Raw genomic sequence first — 21740 nt, 5'->3', positions numbered from 1 at the left:
TTAAGTGTTGAATTTTCTTTGTGTTGGTCTGGTTGTCATCACAGAGCAGTTGTCATGTTCTTGGTGGAGACCAAGCAGCAGAACATCTTCGATCAAAGATTTATAGAGAACGAGTTGTGGAAAAGGTGACTTTTAAACGAAAGTAAACTCAGAATAATAATTGTATTACACATAATAAGCATCCTGCTGCTTGCAATGTTTTTCAGGAATATTCCAACTTGCAGAAGGCGTTTTGAAGAGGTTTCACAATCTGGAAAACTTGACAAGGATAAGAAACTGTTTGTGTAAGTCTCCTCTGTCAAGAAATCTAAATTGCGTGGAATGTATATATATATATATATATATATATATATATATATATATATATATATATATATATATACACACACACAGTACATTGAATGCTTTGTGTTCAGTGATGGTCAGGAGGTCGCACTGGTGTACTTCAGGAATGGCTACATGCCTCAACACTACACGTCTGAACAGGTAGTCCATTATTTCTTGATTTCTCTTTTTGACTTGAGAGATTACATTTTAAATTGCCTCACTAATGTTGACATTGGCGCCTATTTCATAGTTCTGGACCTAAAAATTATGTCTACTGATAAATTATTCCAAAGCGCTTTGAGTTTCTCCAAAAGCACAATATAAATCAAATATTTTATGAGGATGATGATGATTATTATTACTACTAATAATAATAATAATACTAATTTTATTAATAAATGAGACATTGTGATTTTGGACAAACATGTTTCAGCCCATTTTTAGCTTCAAAATGACTCAGCCTGCTAATGTCACCTACAGAAGACTGGATGCAATTTCATATCGCATAGTTTGTATTTTGGTAGGAAGCTTCATCCCGAATCACATTATTTTCATGCAGAATTTGATGGAACGATCGAATTTGGCTTTCAGATGCATTGTTGCAGGTTGTATTAATACAACTAAAGAAGGGGAACCCTGCATACATTTCTAAATGCTGCGAATATGAGGAAAGTATGGACATCTCAACTTAAATGGGACGGACCAAGCCAGACGAGTTTAAATCACAGCCATGATTTCAATCATTTTGACTTTAAAGAAGAAAAAGAAGGGTTTTAGTTGGAGTTTCGAATAAAACATTTGAAAAAAGTCAGGATCACATAAGAGTGGAGAAAGATTTTGTCAAAATTAGTCCAGTGCACACCTGCCGCTCAAAAACAAGGGAAAAAGAAGCTAAGCCCGGCGCTAGTATTCTATTTTGCGTCCTCTTCTATTGATGTTTTCCTCAAGATGCTTAAGGACATGCTGAATGAACATGAGGTAGGGCTGGGTGATATGGTTCTTGTGTTATCATGTTAACCATAACAGTTTGAAAAAATAGTGGATAGGGTGACAAAAAATGCAATTAAAAATTTGTTTGACATGTTTTTATCTGCACTGTCTATTGGGCTTCAGTTCTTTAGATGACGTCACACCAAGAGGGAGCGACATATTGAGTCCAATCTACCCATTACTCAAAAACTAATTGATATTATGGAACACGACAGCCAGATGTATTTTCAGGAGCAAAATACATGTAGAGAACTTGTTAATGAAAGGTCTTCAATTGGCACTTTGGCTCTTTATAGGTGATCATTTTTGTTATGAGATCACATTTTTAACCAAAGGACAGACTTATTGTTGGAGGTCACTTACATGAATATTGAAGGATATATTTTGTGCAATAAATATGCTAAAAAAAAGTTCAGGCCCCAAAATTTTTTGGGACTATTTTGTCTTACAGCAATTAGAGAATGAGCTGCCAGTGAAATGTTTCAGAACATGCATTTGCAGTGTTCTAGAAGCCTCCAAAATCCACTAAGAATAGTGACAGGGATGCAAACCCTTATTAGTTTTCTATCGTCAGCCTGCACACATGCTTCCTGCCCCTGTGTGAAAGTAAAACAAACTTCTTTATGCTCTGCTGCTCTGTAGGATCTTTGTTTGGTCACCAACTAATACACACTTTAAGCATGGTAAAATCTGTTTTGGATCCGCTGATGGTTCTGCTATTTTCTCATTTCCTGACTGCCAGTTAAAATCCTTCACAAAGTCTATGCTTCCACAATTTGCCTAAATGTGACCCTTATCTGATTTATTCAATGGTATTGTGAACAGTACAATTAAAAAAAACAACAAACGAAATGTATCCAACACAACTGCAGTCTAAAGAGCTCATTTATTGACACTGTTTATTGTGAGTAACATACTGTAACTGTACAGCCTTTGTTATTGGCTTAACGTTGTTGTAATCAGTCAGAAATCTGCTGTCCTTTCTGACCTATACTAGTTGATATTATTCGCCATGGATTGTAGGTGTAGGTGGATCCATTTATAGTTAAGTCAGTACTAGTACCAAGGTTAGTTATTGTGTTGTTGATATTGTTTAGAGATGTCCCAAACCAGGGCTGATATTTGCCTTTCTGAATTGATCGGCTGATAAGCTTTTGTGGTTGCTAAAGATTGTATTGTTTGTTTACTTGTTACGGCTACTTTTGCGTTCCAAAAAGTTTCTAAAAAATAAAAATAAAGATAGCCGAGTAGCCTTGAGGAGGAGGTTTATGACACACTAAATAAGTCATTTTGATTAAGTAGAAAGTCAACCACGGAGAATATTTTTTGTTTGTGGGAATAAATTATCAACATTTTGAATCTAGAAATATCTCCGCGAGGGCTTAAGACATTTAGTGAGTCATAAACCTCGTCCTCAAGGCTACTCGGCTATCTTTATTTTTATTTTTTCGAAACTTTTTGGAGACACAATTCCATTTCCAGATTGCTTGTTTCTCACATGCGGGAGGATGAGTGTCTTACCAGAACACCGGACCCCTTTCCCACTGCTGTTAGAATCCAATCTTTCTGCCATCACCAAGCAGTATCATCAACCAGTCTCTTCAATCCAGCCATGTCCCATCAGCCCTTTAAACAGCCATCATCAGACTTCATGTCAAAAAGCCCACTTTAGACCCAAATATCCTCACACATTACAGGCCCATATCCAATCTTCCATTGCTAGAAAAAGCAGTCTCAGTTGAACTTTATGATTATCTGGAACATAACCAACTACATGAACATTTCCAGTCTGGCTTCCGTTCAGCACACAGCACAGAAAGTGTCTTAGTCTCAAACAACCTCCCTCTGGCTGATAATGGCTCCCCCACCTTCCTCATCCTCCTTGACTTGACAGCTGCATTCGATACAGTCCACCACCACATACTGCTCCAACGTCTTCACCTCACTGCTGGCCTGTCTGCTCCCACTCTGGAATGGTTCAGAATATGCAGTCCTCGGAAAAGCACAAACCCATACTCATTATTCCACCTGTAGAGTCTCCCAGGGGTCTGTCCTCGGCCCAACTCTAATCACAATCTACATGCTTCCCCTCGGTCACGTCATAAGCAGTCATGCACTTAACTTCCAGTCCTATGCTGATGATGCACAACTCTACCTGAAAACGGCTCCCTCGACCGCTACCTCCCAACCCTCACTGCTTGCCTGGAGGAGATATAGACATAGTAGAAGAGCCATAACGTTTTACGACTCAACAGCTCAAAAACTGAAACCATATGAGTTGGCACCCCCAATAAGGTCCAGTCATCCCCAACTACTGGTATCTCCTTTTCCGGCTAAAATCAATCAATCAATCAATCAATGTTTACTTATATAGCCCTAAATCACTAGTGTCTCAAAGGGCTGCACAAACCACAACAACATCCTCGGTAGGCCCACATAAGGGCAAGGAAAACTCACACCCAGTGGGACGTCGGTGACAATGATGACTATGAGAACCTTGGAGAGGAGGAAAGCAATGGATGTCGAGCGGGTCTAACATGATACTGTGAAAGTTCAATCCATAATGGATCCAACACAGAAGCGAGAGTCCCGTTCACAGCGGAGCCAGCAGGAAACCATCCCAAGCGGAGGCAGGTCAGCAGCGCAGAGATGTCCCCAGCCGATACACAGGCAAGCAGTACATGGCCACCGGATCGGACCGGACCCCCTCCACAAGGGAGAGTGGGACATAGGAGAAAAAGAAAAGAAACGGCAGACCAACTGGTCTAAAAAGGGAGTCTATTTAAAGGCTAGAGTATACAAATGAGTTTTAAGGTGAGACTTAAATGCTTCTACTGAGGTAGCATCTCGAACTTTTACCGGGAGGGCATTCCAGAGTACTGGAGCCCGAACGGAAAACGCTCTATAGCCCGCAGACTTTTTTTGGGCTCTGGGAATCACTAACAAGCCAGAGTCCTTTGAAGGAAGATTTCTTGCCGGGACATATGGTACAATACAATCGGCAAGATAGGATGGAGCTAGACCGTGTAGTATTTTATACGTAAGTAGTAAAACCTTAAAGTCACATCTTAAGTGCACAGGAAGCCAGTGCAGGTGAGTCAGTATAGGTATATATGTATGTATATATGTATATAAAGGTATATACAGTATAGGTATATATGTATGTATATATGTATATAAAGGTATATACAGTATGGGTATATATGTATGTAAATATGTATATAAAGGTATATACAGTATAGGTATATATGTATGTATATATGTATATAAAGGTATATACAGTATAGGTATATATGTATGTATATATGTATATAAAGGTATATACAGTATAGATGTAATATGATCAAACTTTCTTTTTCTTGTCAAAAGTCTAGCAGCCGCATTTTGTACCAACTGTAATCTTTTAATGCTAGACATGGGGACTCACTTTGCCCTCTGATCACCAACCTAAGGGTCATATTTGATCCACATCTCACTTTTGACTCCCACATCAAACAACTCTGCAACTCCTACTTCCATTTCAGATTTTTTTGCCCAAGTCCGACCATTTCTCACCATTCGAGATGCAGAGGAACTCATCCACACCTTTGTCTCCTCCAGGCTATTGCATGCCTGGCTAATGCCTTCAAAAGCTTCAATATGTCCACAACAGTGCAGTTAGGATCCTGATGAGATTGCGTACATTTGATCACATTACTCCAATCCTGAAAGACCTTCACTGGCTCCCCATGCAATACAGACTCCAACACATAATCTCACTCATTACCCACTACTGCATCCATGGCAACGCCACCTCCTAACTGAAAGAACTTTAAACTCCCCAAACCAGCTCCAGCAAATCATACTGCCTCCTCCCACCCAGAACCAAGCTCTGCACAATGGGGATTGGAGCTTACGCTCATCTGCACCTCGCCTCTGGAACATTCTCCCGGACGACATCAAAACCCCACAAACCCTTGAATCCTTCAAAAAAAAACAACTCAAAACCTTCCTTTTAAAAAAAGCATTCCTCTCTTAAAGGCCTACTGAAAGCCACTACTAGCGACCACACAGTCTGATAGTTTATATATCAATGATCAATCAATCAATCAATCAATGTTTACTTATATAGCCCTAAATCACTAGTGTCTCAAAGGGCTGCACAAACCACTAGGACATCCTCGGTAGGCCCACATAAGGGCAAGGAAAACTCACACCCAGTGGGACATTGGTGACAATAATGACTATGAGAACCTTAGAGAGGAGGAAAGCAATGGATGTCGGGCGGGTCTAACATGATACTGTGAAAGATCAATCCATAATGGATCCAACACAGTCGCGAGAGTCCAGTCCAAAGAGGATCCAAGACACAGCAGCGAGAGTCCCGTTCACAGCGGAGCCAGCAGGAAACCATCCCAAGCGGAGGCGGATCAGCAGCGCAGAGATGTCCCCAGCTGATACACAGGCGAGCAGTACATGGCCATCGGACCGGACCCCCTCCACACGGGAGAGTGGGACATAGAAGAAAAAGAAAAGAAACGGCAGATCAACTGGTCTAAAAAGGGAGTCTATTTAAAGGCTAGAGTATACAAATGAGTTTTAAGGTGAGACTTAAATGCTTCTACTGAGGTAGCATCTCGAACTGTTACCGGGAGGGCATTCCAGAGTACTGGAGCCCGAACGGAAAACGCTCTATAGCCCGCAGACTTTTTTTGGGCTTTGGGAATCACTAATAAGCCGGAGTCCTTTGAACGCAGATTTCTTGCCGGGACATATGGTACAATACAATCGGCAAGATAAGATGGAGCTAGACCGTGTAGTATTTTATACGTAAGTAGTAAAACCTTAAAGTCACATCTTAAGTGCACAGGAAGCCAGTGCAGGTGAGCCAGTATAGGTATATATGTATATAAAGGTATATACAGTACAGGTATATATGTATATAAAGGTATATACAGTATAGGTATATATGTATGTATATATGTATATAAAGGTATATACAGTATAGGTATATATGTATGTATATATGTATATAAAGGTATATACAGTATAGGTATATATGTATGTATATATGTATATAAAGGTATATACAGTATAGGTATATATGTATGTATATATGTATATAAAGGTATATACAGTACAGGCGTAATATGATCAAACTTTCTTGTTCTTGTCAAAAGTCTAGCAGCCGCATTTTGTACCAACAGTAATCTTTTAATGCTAGACATGGGGACTCACTTTGCCCTCTGATCACCAACCTAAGGGTCATATTTGATCCACATCTCACTTTTGACTCCCACATCAAACAACTCTGCAACTTCTACTTCCATTTCAGATTTTTTGCCCAAGTCCGACCATTTCTCACCAATCGAGATGCAGAGGAACTCATCCACGCCTTTGTCTCCTCCAGGCTATTGCATGCCTGGCTAATGCCTTCAAAAGCTTCAATATGTCCACAACAGTGCAGTTAGGATCCTGATGAGATTGCGTACATTTGATCACATTACTCCAATCCTGAAAGACCTTCACTGGCTCCCCATGCAATACAGACTCCAACACATAATCTCACTCATTACCCACTACTGCATCCATGGCAACGCCACCTCCTAACTGAAAGAACTTTAAACTCCCCAAACCAGCTCCAGCAAATCATACTGCCTCCTCCCACCCAGAACCAAGCTCTGCACAATGGGGATTGGAGCTTACGCTCATCTGCACCTCGCCTCTGGAACATTCTCCCGGACATCAAAACCCCACAGACCCTTGAATCCTTCAAAAAAACAACAACTCAAAACCTTCCTTTTAAAAAAGGCATTCCTCTCTTAAAGCCCTACTGAAAGCCACTACTAGCGACCACGCAGTCTGATAGTTTATATATCAATGATGAAATATTAACATTGCAACACATGCCAATACGGCCGCTTTAGTTTAAGAAATTGCAATTTTAAATTTCGCGCAAAGTATCCTGTTGAAAACGTCGGTATGATGACGCGTGCACGTGACGTCTCTGATTGTAGCGGACATATTTTTCCAGCCCGATCCCAGCTATAAGTAGTCTGCTTTAATCGCATAATTCCACAGTATTCTGGACATCTGTGTTTCTGAATCTTTTGCAATTTGTTCAATTAATAATGGAGACGTCAAAGAAGAAAGATGTATGTGTGGGAAGCGGTGTATTGCAGCTGCCTTTAGCAACACAAACACAGCCGGTGTCTCCTTGTTTACATTCCCGAAGGTGAAGCTTTACTACGGAACAGAGCGGTCAAGCGAACAAGGTTTCCGACCACATGTCAACTGGCAGGTTTCGGTGAGAAAATTGTGGTAATAAGTCGGCTCTTACCGTAGACATGTTAAAGAGGCAGCTGCGACTCTCTTGCCTCCTCCGTGGCTTCCCTCAGAGACACTGCCAGTCACCACACCCGTGGCCGCACCCCTCCGACTTTCAGGTACGACAGTATAATCTCACTAGTAACACAATAAGCAGATAAGGGATTTTCCGCAATTATCCTAGTAAATGTGTCTAATAACATCTGAATCGCTCCCACTGCCCAGTCTTTTTTTTTTCGAGTCCTTCACTCTCACTTTCCTCATCCACAAATCTTTCATCCTCGCTCAAATTAATGGGGAAATCGTCGCTTTCTCGGTCCGAATCGCTCCCGCTGCTGGTGGCCATGATTGTAAACAATGTTCAGATGTGAGGAGCTCCACAACCCGTGACGTCACGCGCGCATCGTCTGCTACTTCCGGTACAGGCAAGGCTTTTTTATTAGCGCACAAAAGTTGCCAACTTTATCGTGGATGTTCTCTACTAAATCCTTTCAGCAAAAATATGGCAATATCGTGAAATGATGAAGTATGACACATAGAATGGACCTGCTATCCCCGTTTAAATAAGAACATCTCATTTCAGTAGGCCTTTAAGCACTTTTTAGTTGTTTTTAATATTTTACGACTCCCCTTCCTGCTTTCATACTTTCAAACTATTTTTAATAGTAGGCCCCCATTGTTGCACTTTGAAAATGTAAAGTGCATTATCCATCCATTTTCTTCCGGGGGGTGCTGGAGCCTTAATCCGCTGCATTCAGGCGGAATACGTAGTACACCCTGGACAAGTCGCCACCTCATTGCAGGGCCAACACAGACAGACAACATTCCCACACTAGGGACTAGAGATGCGCGGATAGGCAATTATATTATCCGCATCACCAAAGTCGTCATCCACCCGCCGTCCACCCGAACCAACGTTTTATCAGGATCGTACCCGCCCGCCAACCGCCCGTTGAAATACATCAGAGGTTGTCTGCCTTTACCACTCACAAAGCTATTTAAACCTCTTTCACAGAGTAATGATGACAATTGGAGCCGCTAACGTTCCCGCGACTATCCAATAGTGTTCATCCTGATGACAAGAATATGGGCGTGCTGTGAAGCCATTGCCTTAGACACCTTCAACAACATGTACAAACCCATTGTTGGTCCGGCAACATGTGGTGTGCAGCTTTCGCAATTACACATTCAAGATTGAAAGGCATACTGGGTGATACAAACACTGATGGTTGTGATATAAACAACTTTAACACTTACTAATATGCGCCACGCTGTGAAGCCACACCTAACAAGATTGACAAACACATTTCGGGAGAACATCCTCACAGTAACGCAACACAACAAATACCCATAATCCTGAATATATTTTACACCCCCGCGCCCCCAACCCCGCCCACCTTACCGACGCACGGGGGGGCGGCGGGGTTTGCCACTAGCGGGGTGTATAAAATAGTCAGGATGTTTCATGAATACAAAGGATTATGGGTATTTACATCTCTGTTCCATGTCTGCTTTAGCATCGCCGGTAAAATGTGGAGACACTCTGGCACATTCAATGGGGGTCTGGCGGCAGACACTTTGGCATCTTGGGGCCAGTGGTGCAACTTGAATCCCTCCCTGTTAGTGTTGTTACACCCTCCGACAACACATGATGTCTCCAAGGTTCCAAAAAATAGTCAAAAAAACGGAAAATAACAGAGCTGAGACCCGGTGTTTGTAATGTGTTGAAAATGAAAATGGTGGGTGTGTTACCTCGGCGACGTCACATTCTGACGTCATCGCCTCCAGCGCGATAAACAGAAAGGCGTTTAATTCGCCAAAATTCACCCATTTAGAGTTCGGAAATCGGTTAAAAAAATACATGGTCTTTTTTCTGCACCATCAAGGTATATATTGACGCTTACATAGGTCTGCTGATAATGTTCCCCTTTAAGGGCAAAATCCAAATGATTTTTATGGGAGCCAATAACAGTTTTTAGTTATTTTGCACTTGCCACTTTATGTTAAAAAATAGTATGTAGCATTAAATACCATCAAATAAATACATGATCTGATTTACACCAATACAAGCAAGTTATACACTTAATAAAATATGCTTTATGAAACAGTTTACTTTATTTACTTGGTAAAAACATTTCTGTTCCGTCCGCTATGGTCAAAGTATCTGGTCAAAATAAGATTGGATCTAAGGCCCAACATTTTGGTTTGGACATCTCTACTTTATTGTTATGTTGTCAAAAACTAAGGGAGGGAAAGTTCATGCATTCAAGAGTGATTTAGGGATAAACAGCTAAAGGATTTGAAAGCTTGCCAATGTTAGTTTTTGCTTTTGTTTAGTTAATTTGCTTTATTGACTTTATTTTGCTTAAACAACTGTATGTAACAAACACTATTTTGTTGATATTGTTACATTGTCTTATATTATTGCATTTATCTTCATAGTAAACTGTTTACGAATAGGTTTGTTGATTCCTTTTTTTTCTCAAGTTTTGTTTTGATTCTAAGCGTGGTCAAATCAAAGGGAAAATCATTCACTGATTGAGAAAAACTCCCAAGCAAAAAGTATTATCTGTAATTTGAGCCGTGTAATTATACTGAATGCCCACTGCTACACAATGCTAACAAATTCAAACATTCATTGTATAAACTGCTCAATATAAAGTTGTAAACTCCTTCTTCTAATTGGTAGACATGGGAGGCTCGCTTGATGATTGAGCGCTCCTTGGCGGTGAAGTGTCCAGACATCGCCACACACCTTGCTGGGACAAAGAAGGTCCAGCAGGTGCTCGCCAAATCTGGAGTTCTGGAACGGTTCTTTCCTGATCAGCCGCAAACTGTGGAGCAACTCAGGGCTACCTTTGCTGGCCTTTATAATCTTGACATGGTGAGTAAATCATATTTTATTAATGATTATTTTTCTCAAAAGACAAATACCTTCTGCCAATCAGCTTTGTTGCCCTGACCATTTTTTATACATGACAAAGACTAATCTTAGACTGCGTGTGTGTGCATATATATATATATTAGGGGTGTATCGGTACCTGTATTTGTATTAAACCGTTTCGGTACGGGGGTGCACCGAACAAGTTTCCACACGGACAGGTTGCGTACCACACGTTGTGTAAACAATGCACACCGAGGCAAAACACACGGCATGCTAGCAGCGACCGGGCTAGGACAACATGTAAAAGCCAGAGCTGGAAGACCCCCCCTGCTTCGTTAACATCTCCCGTTTGGGAACACTGGCTGCACGATGCGATACAACAATGGAGGACTGAGGTTTCCCAACATTGTTCAGCAGCAGTAGGGTATGCTTCTGCCAACACCTCAAACATGCTAACCCCTTTGAAGCGTCACGACCGCATTCAAGCAGCCTCTCCTCGGCGAGTCGGGCAGGGCTGAAGCAATAACAAATGTTTTTATAGCAACAGATTTAAGACCATCCAGCCATCCATTTTTTTACCGCTTGTCCCATTCAGGGTGGCGGGGGGTTGCTGTATTGCATTAAAAACTAGATTTTGACCCACTTCTATGGTGGAAGAACAATAAGCCCATATATCCTTTTACTGCCAAGTTAGCCAGGCTGGGGGAGGGGGGTGGTAAAGAAAAAGTTAATCTGAGGCTGAGTTGACTTGAAACTGTTTAATGTTGCACTTTTTACATGTAGAAGAAAGGTTTTGTCATTTTATTTCATCTGAGTGACAACTTGAGGCAGTTTAATGTTGATTAACGTGGACCCCGACTTAATCATGTTGAAAAACTTATTGGGGTGTTACCATTTAGTCAATCAATCAATCAATGTTTATTTATATAGCCCCAAATCACAAATGTCTCAAAGGACTGCACAAATCATTACGACTACAACATCCTCGGAAGAACCCACAAAAGGGCAAGGAAAACTCACACCCAGTGGGCAGGGAGAATTCACATTCAGTGGGACGCCAGCGACAATGCTGACTATGAGAAACCTTGGAGAGGACCTCAGATGTGGGCAACCCCCCCCCTCTAGGGGACCGAAAGCAATGGATGTCGAGCGGGTCCAACATGATACTGCGAAAGTTCAATCCACAGTGGCTCCAAGACAGCAGCGAGAGTCCCGTCCACAGGAAACCATCTCGAGCGGATCAGCAGTGGTCAATTGTACGGAATATGTACTGTACTGTATTGTACGGAATATGTACTGTACTGTGCAATCTACTAATAAAAGTATCAATCAATCAATCAAAAAAAGCACTTTATATGTAGAAATGTTTTGTTAAGAAACCATTCTGAGCCTTATCTTATTTAGTTTTTATTTAATATATGTTGACCACATTAACTCTGATAATGGACCCTGTGTGCATTTGTATGTTATGCCATTGTTTACAAATTTGGTAAATAAATAACCAAAAAATTTATATTTAGTTTTTTTCTTAATGTACTGTAGATATAGATATAGATAGATAGGTTTTTAAAATAATACATTTAACACAAAAATATAGTTCCTTTATAACAAATGTGTGCACGTCATTATTATGTAATAATAAGGCGTTTCACTTTCTGTATGAAAGGGACCAGAGGGTGACAAAGCTGTGGAGATGGCTCTGGCGACACCAGACCGGTTTGTCCTGAAACCCCAGCGAGAAGGAGGAGGTACAGTCCAAGAGGGAAACTATATGAATTTCGATACTATATGCAGTAAAATTGATCACCACCTATCATTCACTTAGCATTAATCAGTTTGGAATTACAGCCGTTTGATACAGGATACGATGAAACTACCAATGTCAGTGTTATGTAGTTTTTAAACACTTTTCCCCATAAGAAGTGATTATTTGTTCCGGTGTCAAACTGTCCATCGTAACTTTTTTGTAGGATTTCAATAATCCTGTTGTACAATTTTAAAAAGAAGTTAATTATCTCCTAATGAACATAAAGTGAAACTCTTTAAAGATGATAAATGTGGGGGATGAGGTTAGAACTGCAAAAAAAAATAAAACTATATTCTACTTAGATCTATCTACTAAACTGGAGTAATCCAAATACGGTTTGAAGCAAAAAAAAACACAAGGGTAAGAAAATCATGTAGTTTGGTTCCCAACTAACTCTAATTATCCAGAGTGGCTGCATCACAGGTATTTAAGAAAAGCATCGTCTTAAAGACACAGTACACGTGCTTATGTCCTAAGAGAAGTAAATGAACTAAAGCTAGCGTCTATACGTCACTTTAAATTAAATAATAGTAACTCAACCACCGTACTTTAATTGTTTTTTGGGATGTAACGACAAACAGTATTAATCAGGGGTCTCAAAAACGCGCGGCCCGCGGGCGAATTGCGGCCCTCAAGACGTTATTTTGCGGCCCGCACCATAATGTAAAAATGTTATGTTGGTGCGGACCTCTAGTATTGTATGAATGGCGCTTTACAACGTCGTACTTGTATATTCTCGAATTTTCTGGGAGACTCCCAACTTTCAGTGGCCCTCCAGGGGTAATTATACTTCCGAATTTCACCCAGACAACAATATTAAGGGGGTACCGTGGAGGCACTGCCTTAAGCGTCTTCTACAACCTGTGCAAACGGCATGCCAGTCCAGCCATTTTTTGTTTTTGGCGTCAGTTGATGCAGTAAGCGACTGCAAGACATAGTTGATCAACAGCCATACAGGTCACACTGAGGGTGGCCGTATAAACAACTTTAACACTGTTACAAATATGCGCCACACTGTGAACCCACACCAAACAAGAATGACAAACACATTTCAGGAGAACATCCGCACCGTAACACAACATAAACACAACAGAACAAATACCCAGAATCCAATGCAGCCCTAACTGTGCCGGGCTACAATAGGGGGCGGGGTTGTAGCCAGAAAAATAAATATTTATTTATTTTTTTGTTTTTATTCAGTCATTGGTGGAGCATAATATATATATATATATATATATATACTTTTTTTATTTTATTTTATTTATTTATTTTTTACAATTGTTTTTAACATGACTGTGCAGCACTTTGGAAACGTTATTGTTGTTTAAATGTGCTATATAAATAAAGTGGATTGGATTGGATTAGGAAGGGTTAGGGCTGCATTGGATTCTGGGTATTTGTTCTGTTGTGCTACGGTGCGGATGTTCTCCTAAAATGTTTTTCATTCTTGTTTGGTGTGGGTTCACAGTGCGGCGCTTATTTCTAACAGTGTTAAAGTTGTTTATACGGCCACCCTCAGTGTGACCTGTATGGCTGTTGACCAAGTATGTCTTGCAGTCACTTCCGTGGGTCTGCAGAAGCCTCATACAATATGTGACTGGTCCGGCACACTATTTGTATGGTGGAAAAGCGGACGAGATGGCAGGTTGTAGAGGACGCTAAAGGCATTGCCAGCATGGCACGCCATTATTTTTTTGTTCAGGTGTAAACTGAGAGAATGATTGTCCCGGGAGATTGTCGAGAGGGGCACTGATATTCGGGTGATTCCCGGTAAGATCGCGAGAGTTGGCAAGTATGTTGCTAGGGCGGGAAAGCCATTGAAAGAAGGTGAATTCATTAAAAAGTGCATGTTAGATTTTATTAAGAGAGTTTTTCTTGCGGCCCAGCCTCACCCAGTTTCTGCATCATGTGGCCCCCAGGTAAATTGAGTTTGAGACCCCTAGTATTAATCATAACCGCAGTTCGTATTACCTTTTTGTATTAAAATTATTTTAAAAAAACGGGATTGATGACTGAACTTTGATAAACTCACGGCCTGACTAGTGTCAGCTCGATAGCTTAAATGCTAACATGAAAAGAAGAGCTATTAAGATCTTTGGTCATTGAGAAACAACATACCCCAACCTGAACTTGTACAAACACATAAGCTGTCTGAGCAACTAAGCGATTCAGTCGTGCAGATTGAACTAACTTACAACAGAGGGATTGTTCTATACGAGACAGAGGTGGTTTTACTGTGTGCTTAAAAAAAAACACAGAAGGAAACCACAATGCCAGCCAGAAATAATAACAAATACTAGATTTTATTTGCTACGTACGCAATTAAAATAGATAAAATACTAAGGCATGCAAAATGGTGGGTTTTCTAACAGCACAAGTAATTAAAGTCCTACTGAAAGCCACTACTAGCGACCACACAGTCTGATAGTTTATATATCAATGATGAAATATTAACATTGCAACACAAGCCAATACAGCCTTTTTAGTTGACTAAATTGCAATTTTAAATTTCGCGAAGACATTTTGTTCCAGCCCCGATCCCAGCTATAAGTAGTCTGCTTTAATCGCACAATTCCACAGTATTCTGGACATCTGTGTTGCTGAATCTTTTGCAATTTGTTCAATTAATAATGGAGACGTCAAAGAAGAAAGATGTAGGTGGGAAGCAGTGTATTGCGGCCGCCTTTAGCAACACAAACACAGCTGGTGATGACGGTGAAGCTTTACTATGGAACAGAGCGGTCAAGCGAACAAGGTTTCCGACCACATGTCGACCGGCAGGTTTCGGTGAGAAAATGGTGGTTATAAGTCGCCTCTTACTGTAGACATGAGCGGAGAGCTTGCGTCGTTCCTCGTGCAACTGTCAGAGAGGCAGCTGCGGACTCTCTTGCCTCCTCTGACTGGCTGCCGCCGAACGTGGGATGCTTCCACCGTGGAGGAGGGGAAAAAAAAAAATCTCAACGCCTGCCTTTGCTTCGCCTCGTCGAGAAACATGCCTTCCCTTAGAGACACTGGCGGTCACCACACCCCTCCGACTTTCACTAAAACACAAAAACACTAGTAAAACAATAAGCAGATAAGGGATTTTCCAGAATTATCCTAGTAAATTTGTCAAATAACATCTAAATCGCTCTGGCGTCTATTTTTTTTCTTTTTCCCCTAGTCCCTCACTCTCACTTTCCTCATCCACAAATCTTTCATCCTCGCTCAAATTAATGGGGAAATCGTCGCATTCTCGGTCTGAATCGCTTTCTCTGCTGGTGGCCATGATTGTAAACAATTTTTCAAATGTGAGGAGCTTCACAACCCGTGATGTCACGCGCACATCGTCTGCTACTTCCGGTACAGGCAAGGCTTTTTTATTAGCGACCCAAAGTTGCAAACTTTATCGTCGATGTTCTTTACTAAATCCTTTCAGCAAAAATATGGCGAAATGATGAAGTATGACACATAGAATGGACCTGCTATCCCCGTTTAAATAAGAAAAGCTCATTTCAGTAGGCCTTTAAGAAGCAAATTCAACAATACCGCCATAATAATAATAACCGTGATATGAAATGTTCATATTGTTTCTTCCCTATTAACTTTAAATGCATGCACTGCATTGCTTTTATAATTAAAATTGATCAAACATTTGAGTCCCACAGTAAAAATATGCAGTTTATTGGTAAGTTTCTAGCATGCTCACACATGACAGCCGCGTTCCAATTTCTTGTTGTTTTTTTCCCCCTAAGGGAACAACATTTACGGAGAAGAGATCTGCGAAGTTCTGCGCAGAGTGAAGGGCAGTTCTGAGAGGACAGCCTACATTCTGATGGACAAAATCCATCCTAAACCGATGCAGAACTACCTGCTGAGAAGGAACACTCCCCTCACAATCAGCAGCTGTCTCAGTGAACTGGGCTTCTACGGCGTCTATGTCAGGTAAGCATACAGAAACACTCTAGCATCCAAATCCAGGACTATGACAATAATGTCCATGCAGGCAGGGTAAGGACATGGTGATGAACGACTGTGTGGGACATCTGCTGAGGACCAAGAGTTCAGAGCATTCAGATGGTGGCGTCAATGCAGGTGTTGCCGTGTTGGACAACCCTCTGCTCTACTGAGAAGGTGCATCTTCACCTGTGTGGACGTTCACGACATCATTCTTATTACACTACCTCATGCAAAGGGAGCAATGTACGCAACATTAACATCAGACCAGTCAGTCCAAAAAGGCCGTTTTTTGGTGCAGAAAACTATTTTAAATGCAAATTATGAATATATGTTCTCTCTCAAATAATAATACTTATAATCATTAGGGGTGTAACGGTATTTGTATTGAACCGTTTCGGTACAGGGGTGTACCGAACGAGTTTCTAAGCTAAAGTCTTAACCCCTGCTGTAATGAGTTAATATCATCCCAACAAACACCTTTTTGGGGTTATCCATGGTGCAGGGTTTACATTGACTGCTGCTTCACACACGATTCAGTTTGTGAATTGGAGAGGTTAGTGGTTACGTGTGTCCTGTACATTATGTACACAGGCAATAGACTGGATTTTTCCCACCACTGTGTCCACCTTTCCGGCTCTCATGGACCGCTCAGATTTATCATGCCAGCGTCTGTTTTACACCAAGTATGTGAGGGCAACACGCACTCACAGGTTTTAGCAAAGGTATTCATTAATAATGCATTAAAGCATGGGTGTCAAACTCTGGCCCGCCGTGTAATTTAATTTGGCCCTTGAGGCAATATCAATTTAGCATTAGAGCTGGCCCGCCGGTGTTATACAGCTGTGGTGCCGCTGTAACACCACATTCACCGCTAATACTCATACTTGCCAACCCTCCTCATTTTCCCGGTAGACTCCCGAAGTTCAGTGCCTCTCCCGGGGCAACCATTTTCCCGAATTTCGACCGATTTCCACCTGGACGACTATATTGGGGGCCTGCATTTAAGGCACTGCCTTTAGCGTTCTCTACAACCTGTCGTCACGTCCGCTTTTCCTCCATACTAACAGCGTGTCACATAATATTTGGGGCTTTTACACACACACACAAGTGAATACAACGCATACTTGGTCAACAGCCATACAGGTCACACTGAGGGTGGCCGTATAAACAACTTTAACACTGTTACAAATATGCAACACACTGTGAACCCACACCAAACAAGAATGACAAACACATTTCGGGTGAACATCCGCACCGTAACACAACAGAACAAATACCCAGAACCCCTTGCAGCACTAACTCTTCCGGGAAACTGTTCATTCATTATTTTATTTTCAAATTTATTATCAGCCTGTGGAAAAAATTTGATATTTACCTCAGAAGATTGCAAATAGAAAAAAAGGCATCAAATTTTTATTTAAATTTTATTTGATATGGCATTGATCATTTTTTTCATTATCCATCCATCCATTTCCTACCGCTTATTCCCTTTCGGGGTCGCGGGGGGGCGCTGGCGCCTATCTCAGCTACAATCGGGCGGAAGGCGGGGTACACCCTGGACAAGTCGCCACCTCATCGCAGGGCCAACACAGACAACATTCACACACTAGGGCCCATTTAGTGTTGCCAATCAACCTATCCCCAGGTGCATGTCTTTGGAAGTGGGAGGAAGCCGGAGTACCAGGAGGGAACCCACGCAGTCACGGGGAGAACATGCAAACTCCACACAGAAACATCCCGAGCCTGGATTTGAACCCAGGACTGCAGGAACTTCGTATTGTGAGGCAGACGCACTAACCCCTCTGCCACCGTGAAGCCCCCATTTTTTTTCATTATTATTATTATTTGAAACTGGATTTTGCATGTCACTAAAGTTATATAAGCCTTGCTTGTTCAATATTTAATGCAAAACTTGTTTGGGTCCCTATTAAAAGTTTAATTTGTTCAACCTTGGCCCACGGCTTTGTTTCGTTTAAAATTTTGGCCCACTCTGTATTTGAGTTTGACACCCTTGTTCTATAATAACTCCAACATGGACGCAAATTGTTTGTTGCTTCTCTTGGACTGCTTTTGTATGTGTGCACACGCTCCCTGCACGTACCTGCTGATAGAACCAGGTAAGTGAGTGTCGTAAACACCAATCATTTTATTCCAGCCGGTTTTGATTGATTAATTGATTGAAACCTTTATTAGTAGATTGCACAGTACAGTACATATTCCGTACAATTGACCACTAAATGGTAACACCCACATAAGTTTTTCAACAAGTTTAAGTCGGGGTCCACGTTAATCAATTCATGGTATATATTTTTTATATTGTAAAAAATAAAGACAATTGTCAGACAAATGTGTTTTGTTGAACCACTAATATTAAAACTAGGTAGCCTGTGGTGTTCTTGGTGTATTTATTGCTTTAAAAATTGTTACTGTGATGAAGTTACAAACAGTCCCTTTTAATTGTTTCCAAACAGTGGCTGTAACACAGCAGTAAAACAGCTGATTTAACAAAACAGAAGTCATTGTGATAGACCCACTAGCTGCGGAAGTTCGCTGTCCAACCAGCTAAACATGGTGAAGTTTTGGTGAACTTACCTAACTGAAACTACAAAAAGAATGCAATTTTAAGTTGATACTAACTCAGACTCAACGTGTTAGCATTAGAGGTGTCCGATATCGGACTGCAGATATACTCGGCCGATAAATGCTTAAAAATCTAATATCGGAAATTATTGATATCAGTTTCAAAAAGTAGAATTTATGACCTTTGAAAAAAACGCTGCTATAAACGGACGTTGGGAGAAGTACAGAGCGCCAATAAGCCTTAAAGGCACTGCCTTTGCGTGCCGGCCCAGTCACATATCTACGGCTTTTCAAACACAAGAGTGAATGCAAGACACACTTGGTCAACAGCCATACAGGTCACAATGAGGGTGCCCGTATAGTCTACTTTAACACTGTTATAAATATGCGCCACACCAAACAAGAATGACAAACACATTTCGGGAGAACATACGCACTGTAACACAACGGAACAAATACCCAGAACCTCTTGCAGCACTAACTCTTCCAGGACGCTACAATATACACCCCTGGTTACCCCCCCAGACCTCCTCGAGCATGTCCCAAATTCCAAGCTGCTGTTTTGAGGCATGTTAAAAAAAAAAAAAAGCACTTTGTGACTTCAATAATAAATACGGCAGTGCCATGTTGGCATTTTTGTTCCATAACTTGAGTTGATTTATTTTGGAAAACCTTGTTACATTGTTTAATGCATTTAGCGGGGCATCCCAACAAAATTTGGTATAATAATGTGTTCATTCCACGACTTTATATATTTCGATATTGGTAATTAAGAGTTGGACAATATCGGCAAAAAAGCCATTATCGGACATCTCTAATTTTTTGCTTTAAAAAATGTTACTGTGATGATGTTACAAACAGTCCTTTTAATTGTTTCCAAACAGTGCCTGTAACACAGCAGTAAAACAGCTGATCAAACAAAACAGAGGTCATCGTGATGGACCCACTAGCTGTTCAACCAGCTAGACATGGTGAAGTTTTGGTGAACTTACCAAACTGAAACTACAAAAAGAATGCCATTTTAAGTTAATACTAACTCATAGACACTTGTAAACGTGTTAGCATAGTCGCTAATGCTAACGAAACCTATTTGATAACATTACGATAGCATGTACAAATATGGATGAAAACACTCCTACAGACATCACACATGGGGCAGTTTCGTAAGTATGAATTGTTTTAGTTGTATTGTAAAACTGACAAAAGTTGCTGGGAGTAATGAATGAAGAAATGCTATGGATGAGTAGTAGACGGATACTGTTGACGTTCAAGCTGCAACACCTGCAGAGCCAGCTTGTCCAAAAGATAGCGCCATAGCTAAAACAATAACACACTTGTCAGTGTCCATGTTGGTGGAATATAAAAAACATTTGTTGAATACTAAACATTATGACCCTTGGCGATGAAAAATCCTTAAATTAGCTACACCGTTTTATATGCCGCTTATAAGAAGTCTGTTACAAGCACGGCAAAGCCAGCAAACATCAGCGCTGACGTTGCATGACATACAACTTTGATACTAAGATTGTTTCTGATGGATTTGTCTGTTCTGTGGCAGAAGGACTGTAATGGTGCTTGACACTTTCTCAACTAAAACGGAATATATTCAACAAAGCATTTTGAAAGATAGGTCATTTTTGTGGAAAATTAGATGTCGATCTGTGTTGGCCCTGCGATGAGGTGGCGACTTGTCCAGGGTGTACACCGCCTTCCGCCCGATTGTAGCTGAGATAGGCACCAGCCACCCCAAAGGGAATAAGCCGTAGAAAATGGAGGGATAGATGTCACCTTTGGGTAGAGAATGTTGTGAACTACCTTCAAATCCTTTTCACTAAATTTAAAAGATTCAACATCACCCGAGTAGACTTTTTCTTTGACGCTCACAAGGAATAAAATGACAAATTAAGGCTTCAATGACTTATTAATGCATCACCAAATAAAATAACCCACTTAATTTATGTGGACTTTGATCATTTTATCTTGGTAAATTTAAAGTGTATGTATTACAACATCCCATAAAAATAATTGCCAAGCTCAGGTGTTTTAGCAGGTTAGCTGCATTAGCTATTAATGTTAGGCCAGGTCTTATTTCTAGCTTTAAAAGAAAAAAGTACATTAATCAAATAAAAATGCACTTTTTTAAAAATCAAGGATATAACATTATTTGGGTTAAACCTCAAGTGTATGTACTTGATCTGAAAACAGAAATAATAGATTAAAATACTAACTTCTCAACTAACTCAGTGGTTTTTGAGCAATTTAGCTAATAGATTCATCAAATAAAAATAGTATTTAATCGAAAAATGTTGCTCAGTGTATGCATCCTTTTTTTAAACTCTATTTAATTTACTATGGGCGGCACAGCTCGGTTGGTAGAGTGGCCGTGCCAGCAACTTGAGGGTTGCAGGTTCGATTCCTGCTTCTGCCAACCTAGTCACTGCCATTGTGTCCTTGGGCAAGACACTTTACCCACCTGCTCCCAGTGCCACCCACACTGGTTTAAATGTAACTTAGATATTGGGTGTCACTATGTAAAGCGCTTTGAGTCACTTGAGAAAAGCGCTATATAAATATAATTCACTTCACTTCACTACTAAAAATGTGGGGGAAAAAACTGTTAAGCTCGCAAAATTGCTCTAAAGTAGGTTAGCTGCATGAGCTAACATTATTAGGGTTACCTCTGCCAACTTTATATTGTCTTCATACATTTGTAGATTATTATTATTATTGGGTTTAATTGTGGGTTTTTTCCTCTTATTTTATATCTAAGCTAGTAAACTGGGAACACTTTACCTCCCCCAAGTGGTAGTCTTTTGTTACTACATCATTCTTGAATGAAGCTTTCAAAATGTAGTCATGTCCTTCATATTAAATGTGTGCCTTAAAGCAAACTAAGATTATAGTTGT

The 21740-nt window shown here is 40.7% G+C and overlaps 1 protein-coding gene across 1 annotated transcript in view; it reads left to right on the top strand.

Annotated features, from left to right (window-relative positions):
• The window catches only part of gss (glutathione synthetase), a 37022-nt gene extending 18379 nt beyond the window's left edge, over window positions 1-18643 (top strand). Inside the window, exons 7-13 of the mRNA XM_061904890.1 lie at window positions 45-125; window positions 207-284; window positions 417-486; window positions 10313-10507; window positions 12174-12255; window positions 16049-16238; window positions 16300-18643. Of these exons, the coding sequence (XP_061760874.1) occupies window positions 45-125; window positions 207-284; window positions 417-486; window positions 10313-10507; window positions 12174-12255; window positions 16049-16238; window positions 16300-16423 (820 nt within the window). The 3' untranslated portion in view covers window positions 16424-18643. The remainder of the gene's footprint in view (window positions 1-44; window positions 126-206; window positions 285-416; window positions 487-10312; window positions 10508-12173; window positions 12256-16048; window positions 16239-16299) is intronic.
• The last annotated feature ends 3097 nt before the right edge of the window (window positions 18644-21740 follow it).

This window comes from Nerophis ophidion, linkage group LG06, assembly GCF_033978795.1.
Source record: "Nerophis ophidion isolate RoL-2023_Sa linkage group LG06, RoL_Noph_v1.0, whole genome shotgun sequence".
In the NCBI taxonomy this organism is placed as follows: domain Eukaryota; kingdom Metazoa; phylum Chordata; class Actinopteri; order Syngnathiformes; family Syngnathidae; genus Nerophis; species Nerophis ophidion.
This window is presented reverse-complemented; position numbering and strand designations above follow the sequence as displayed.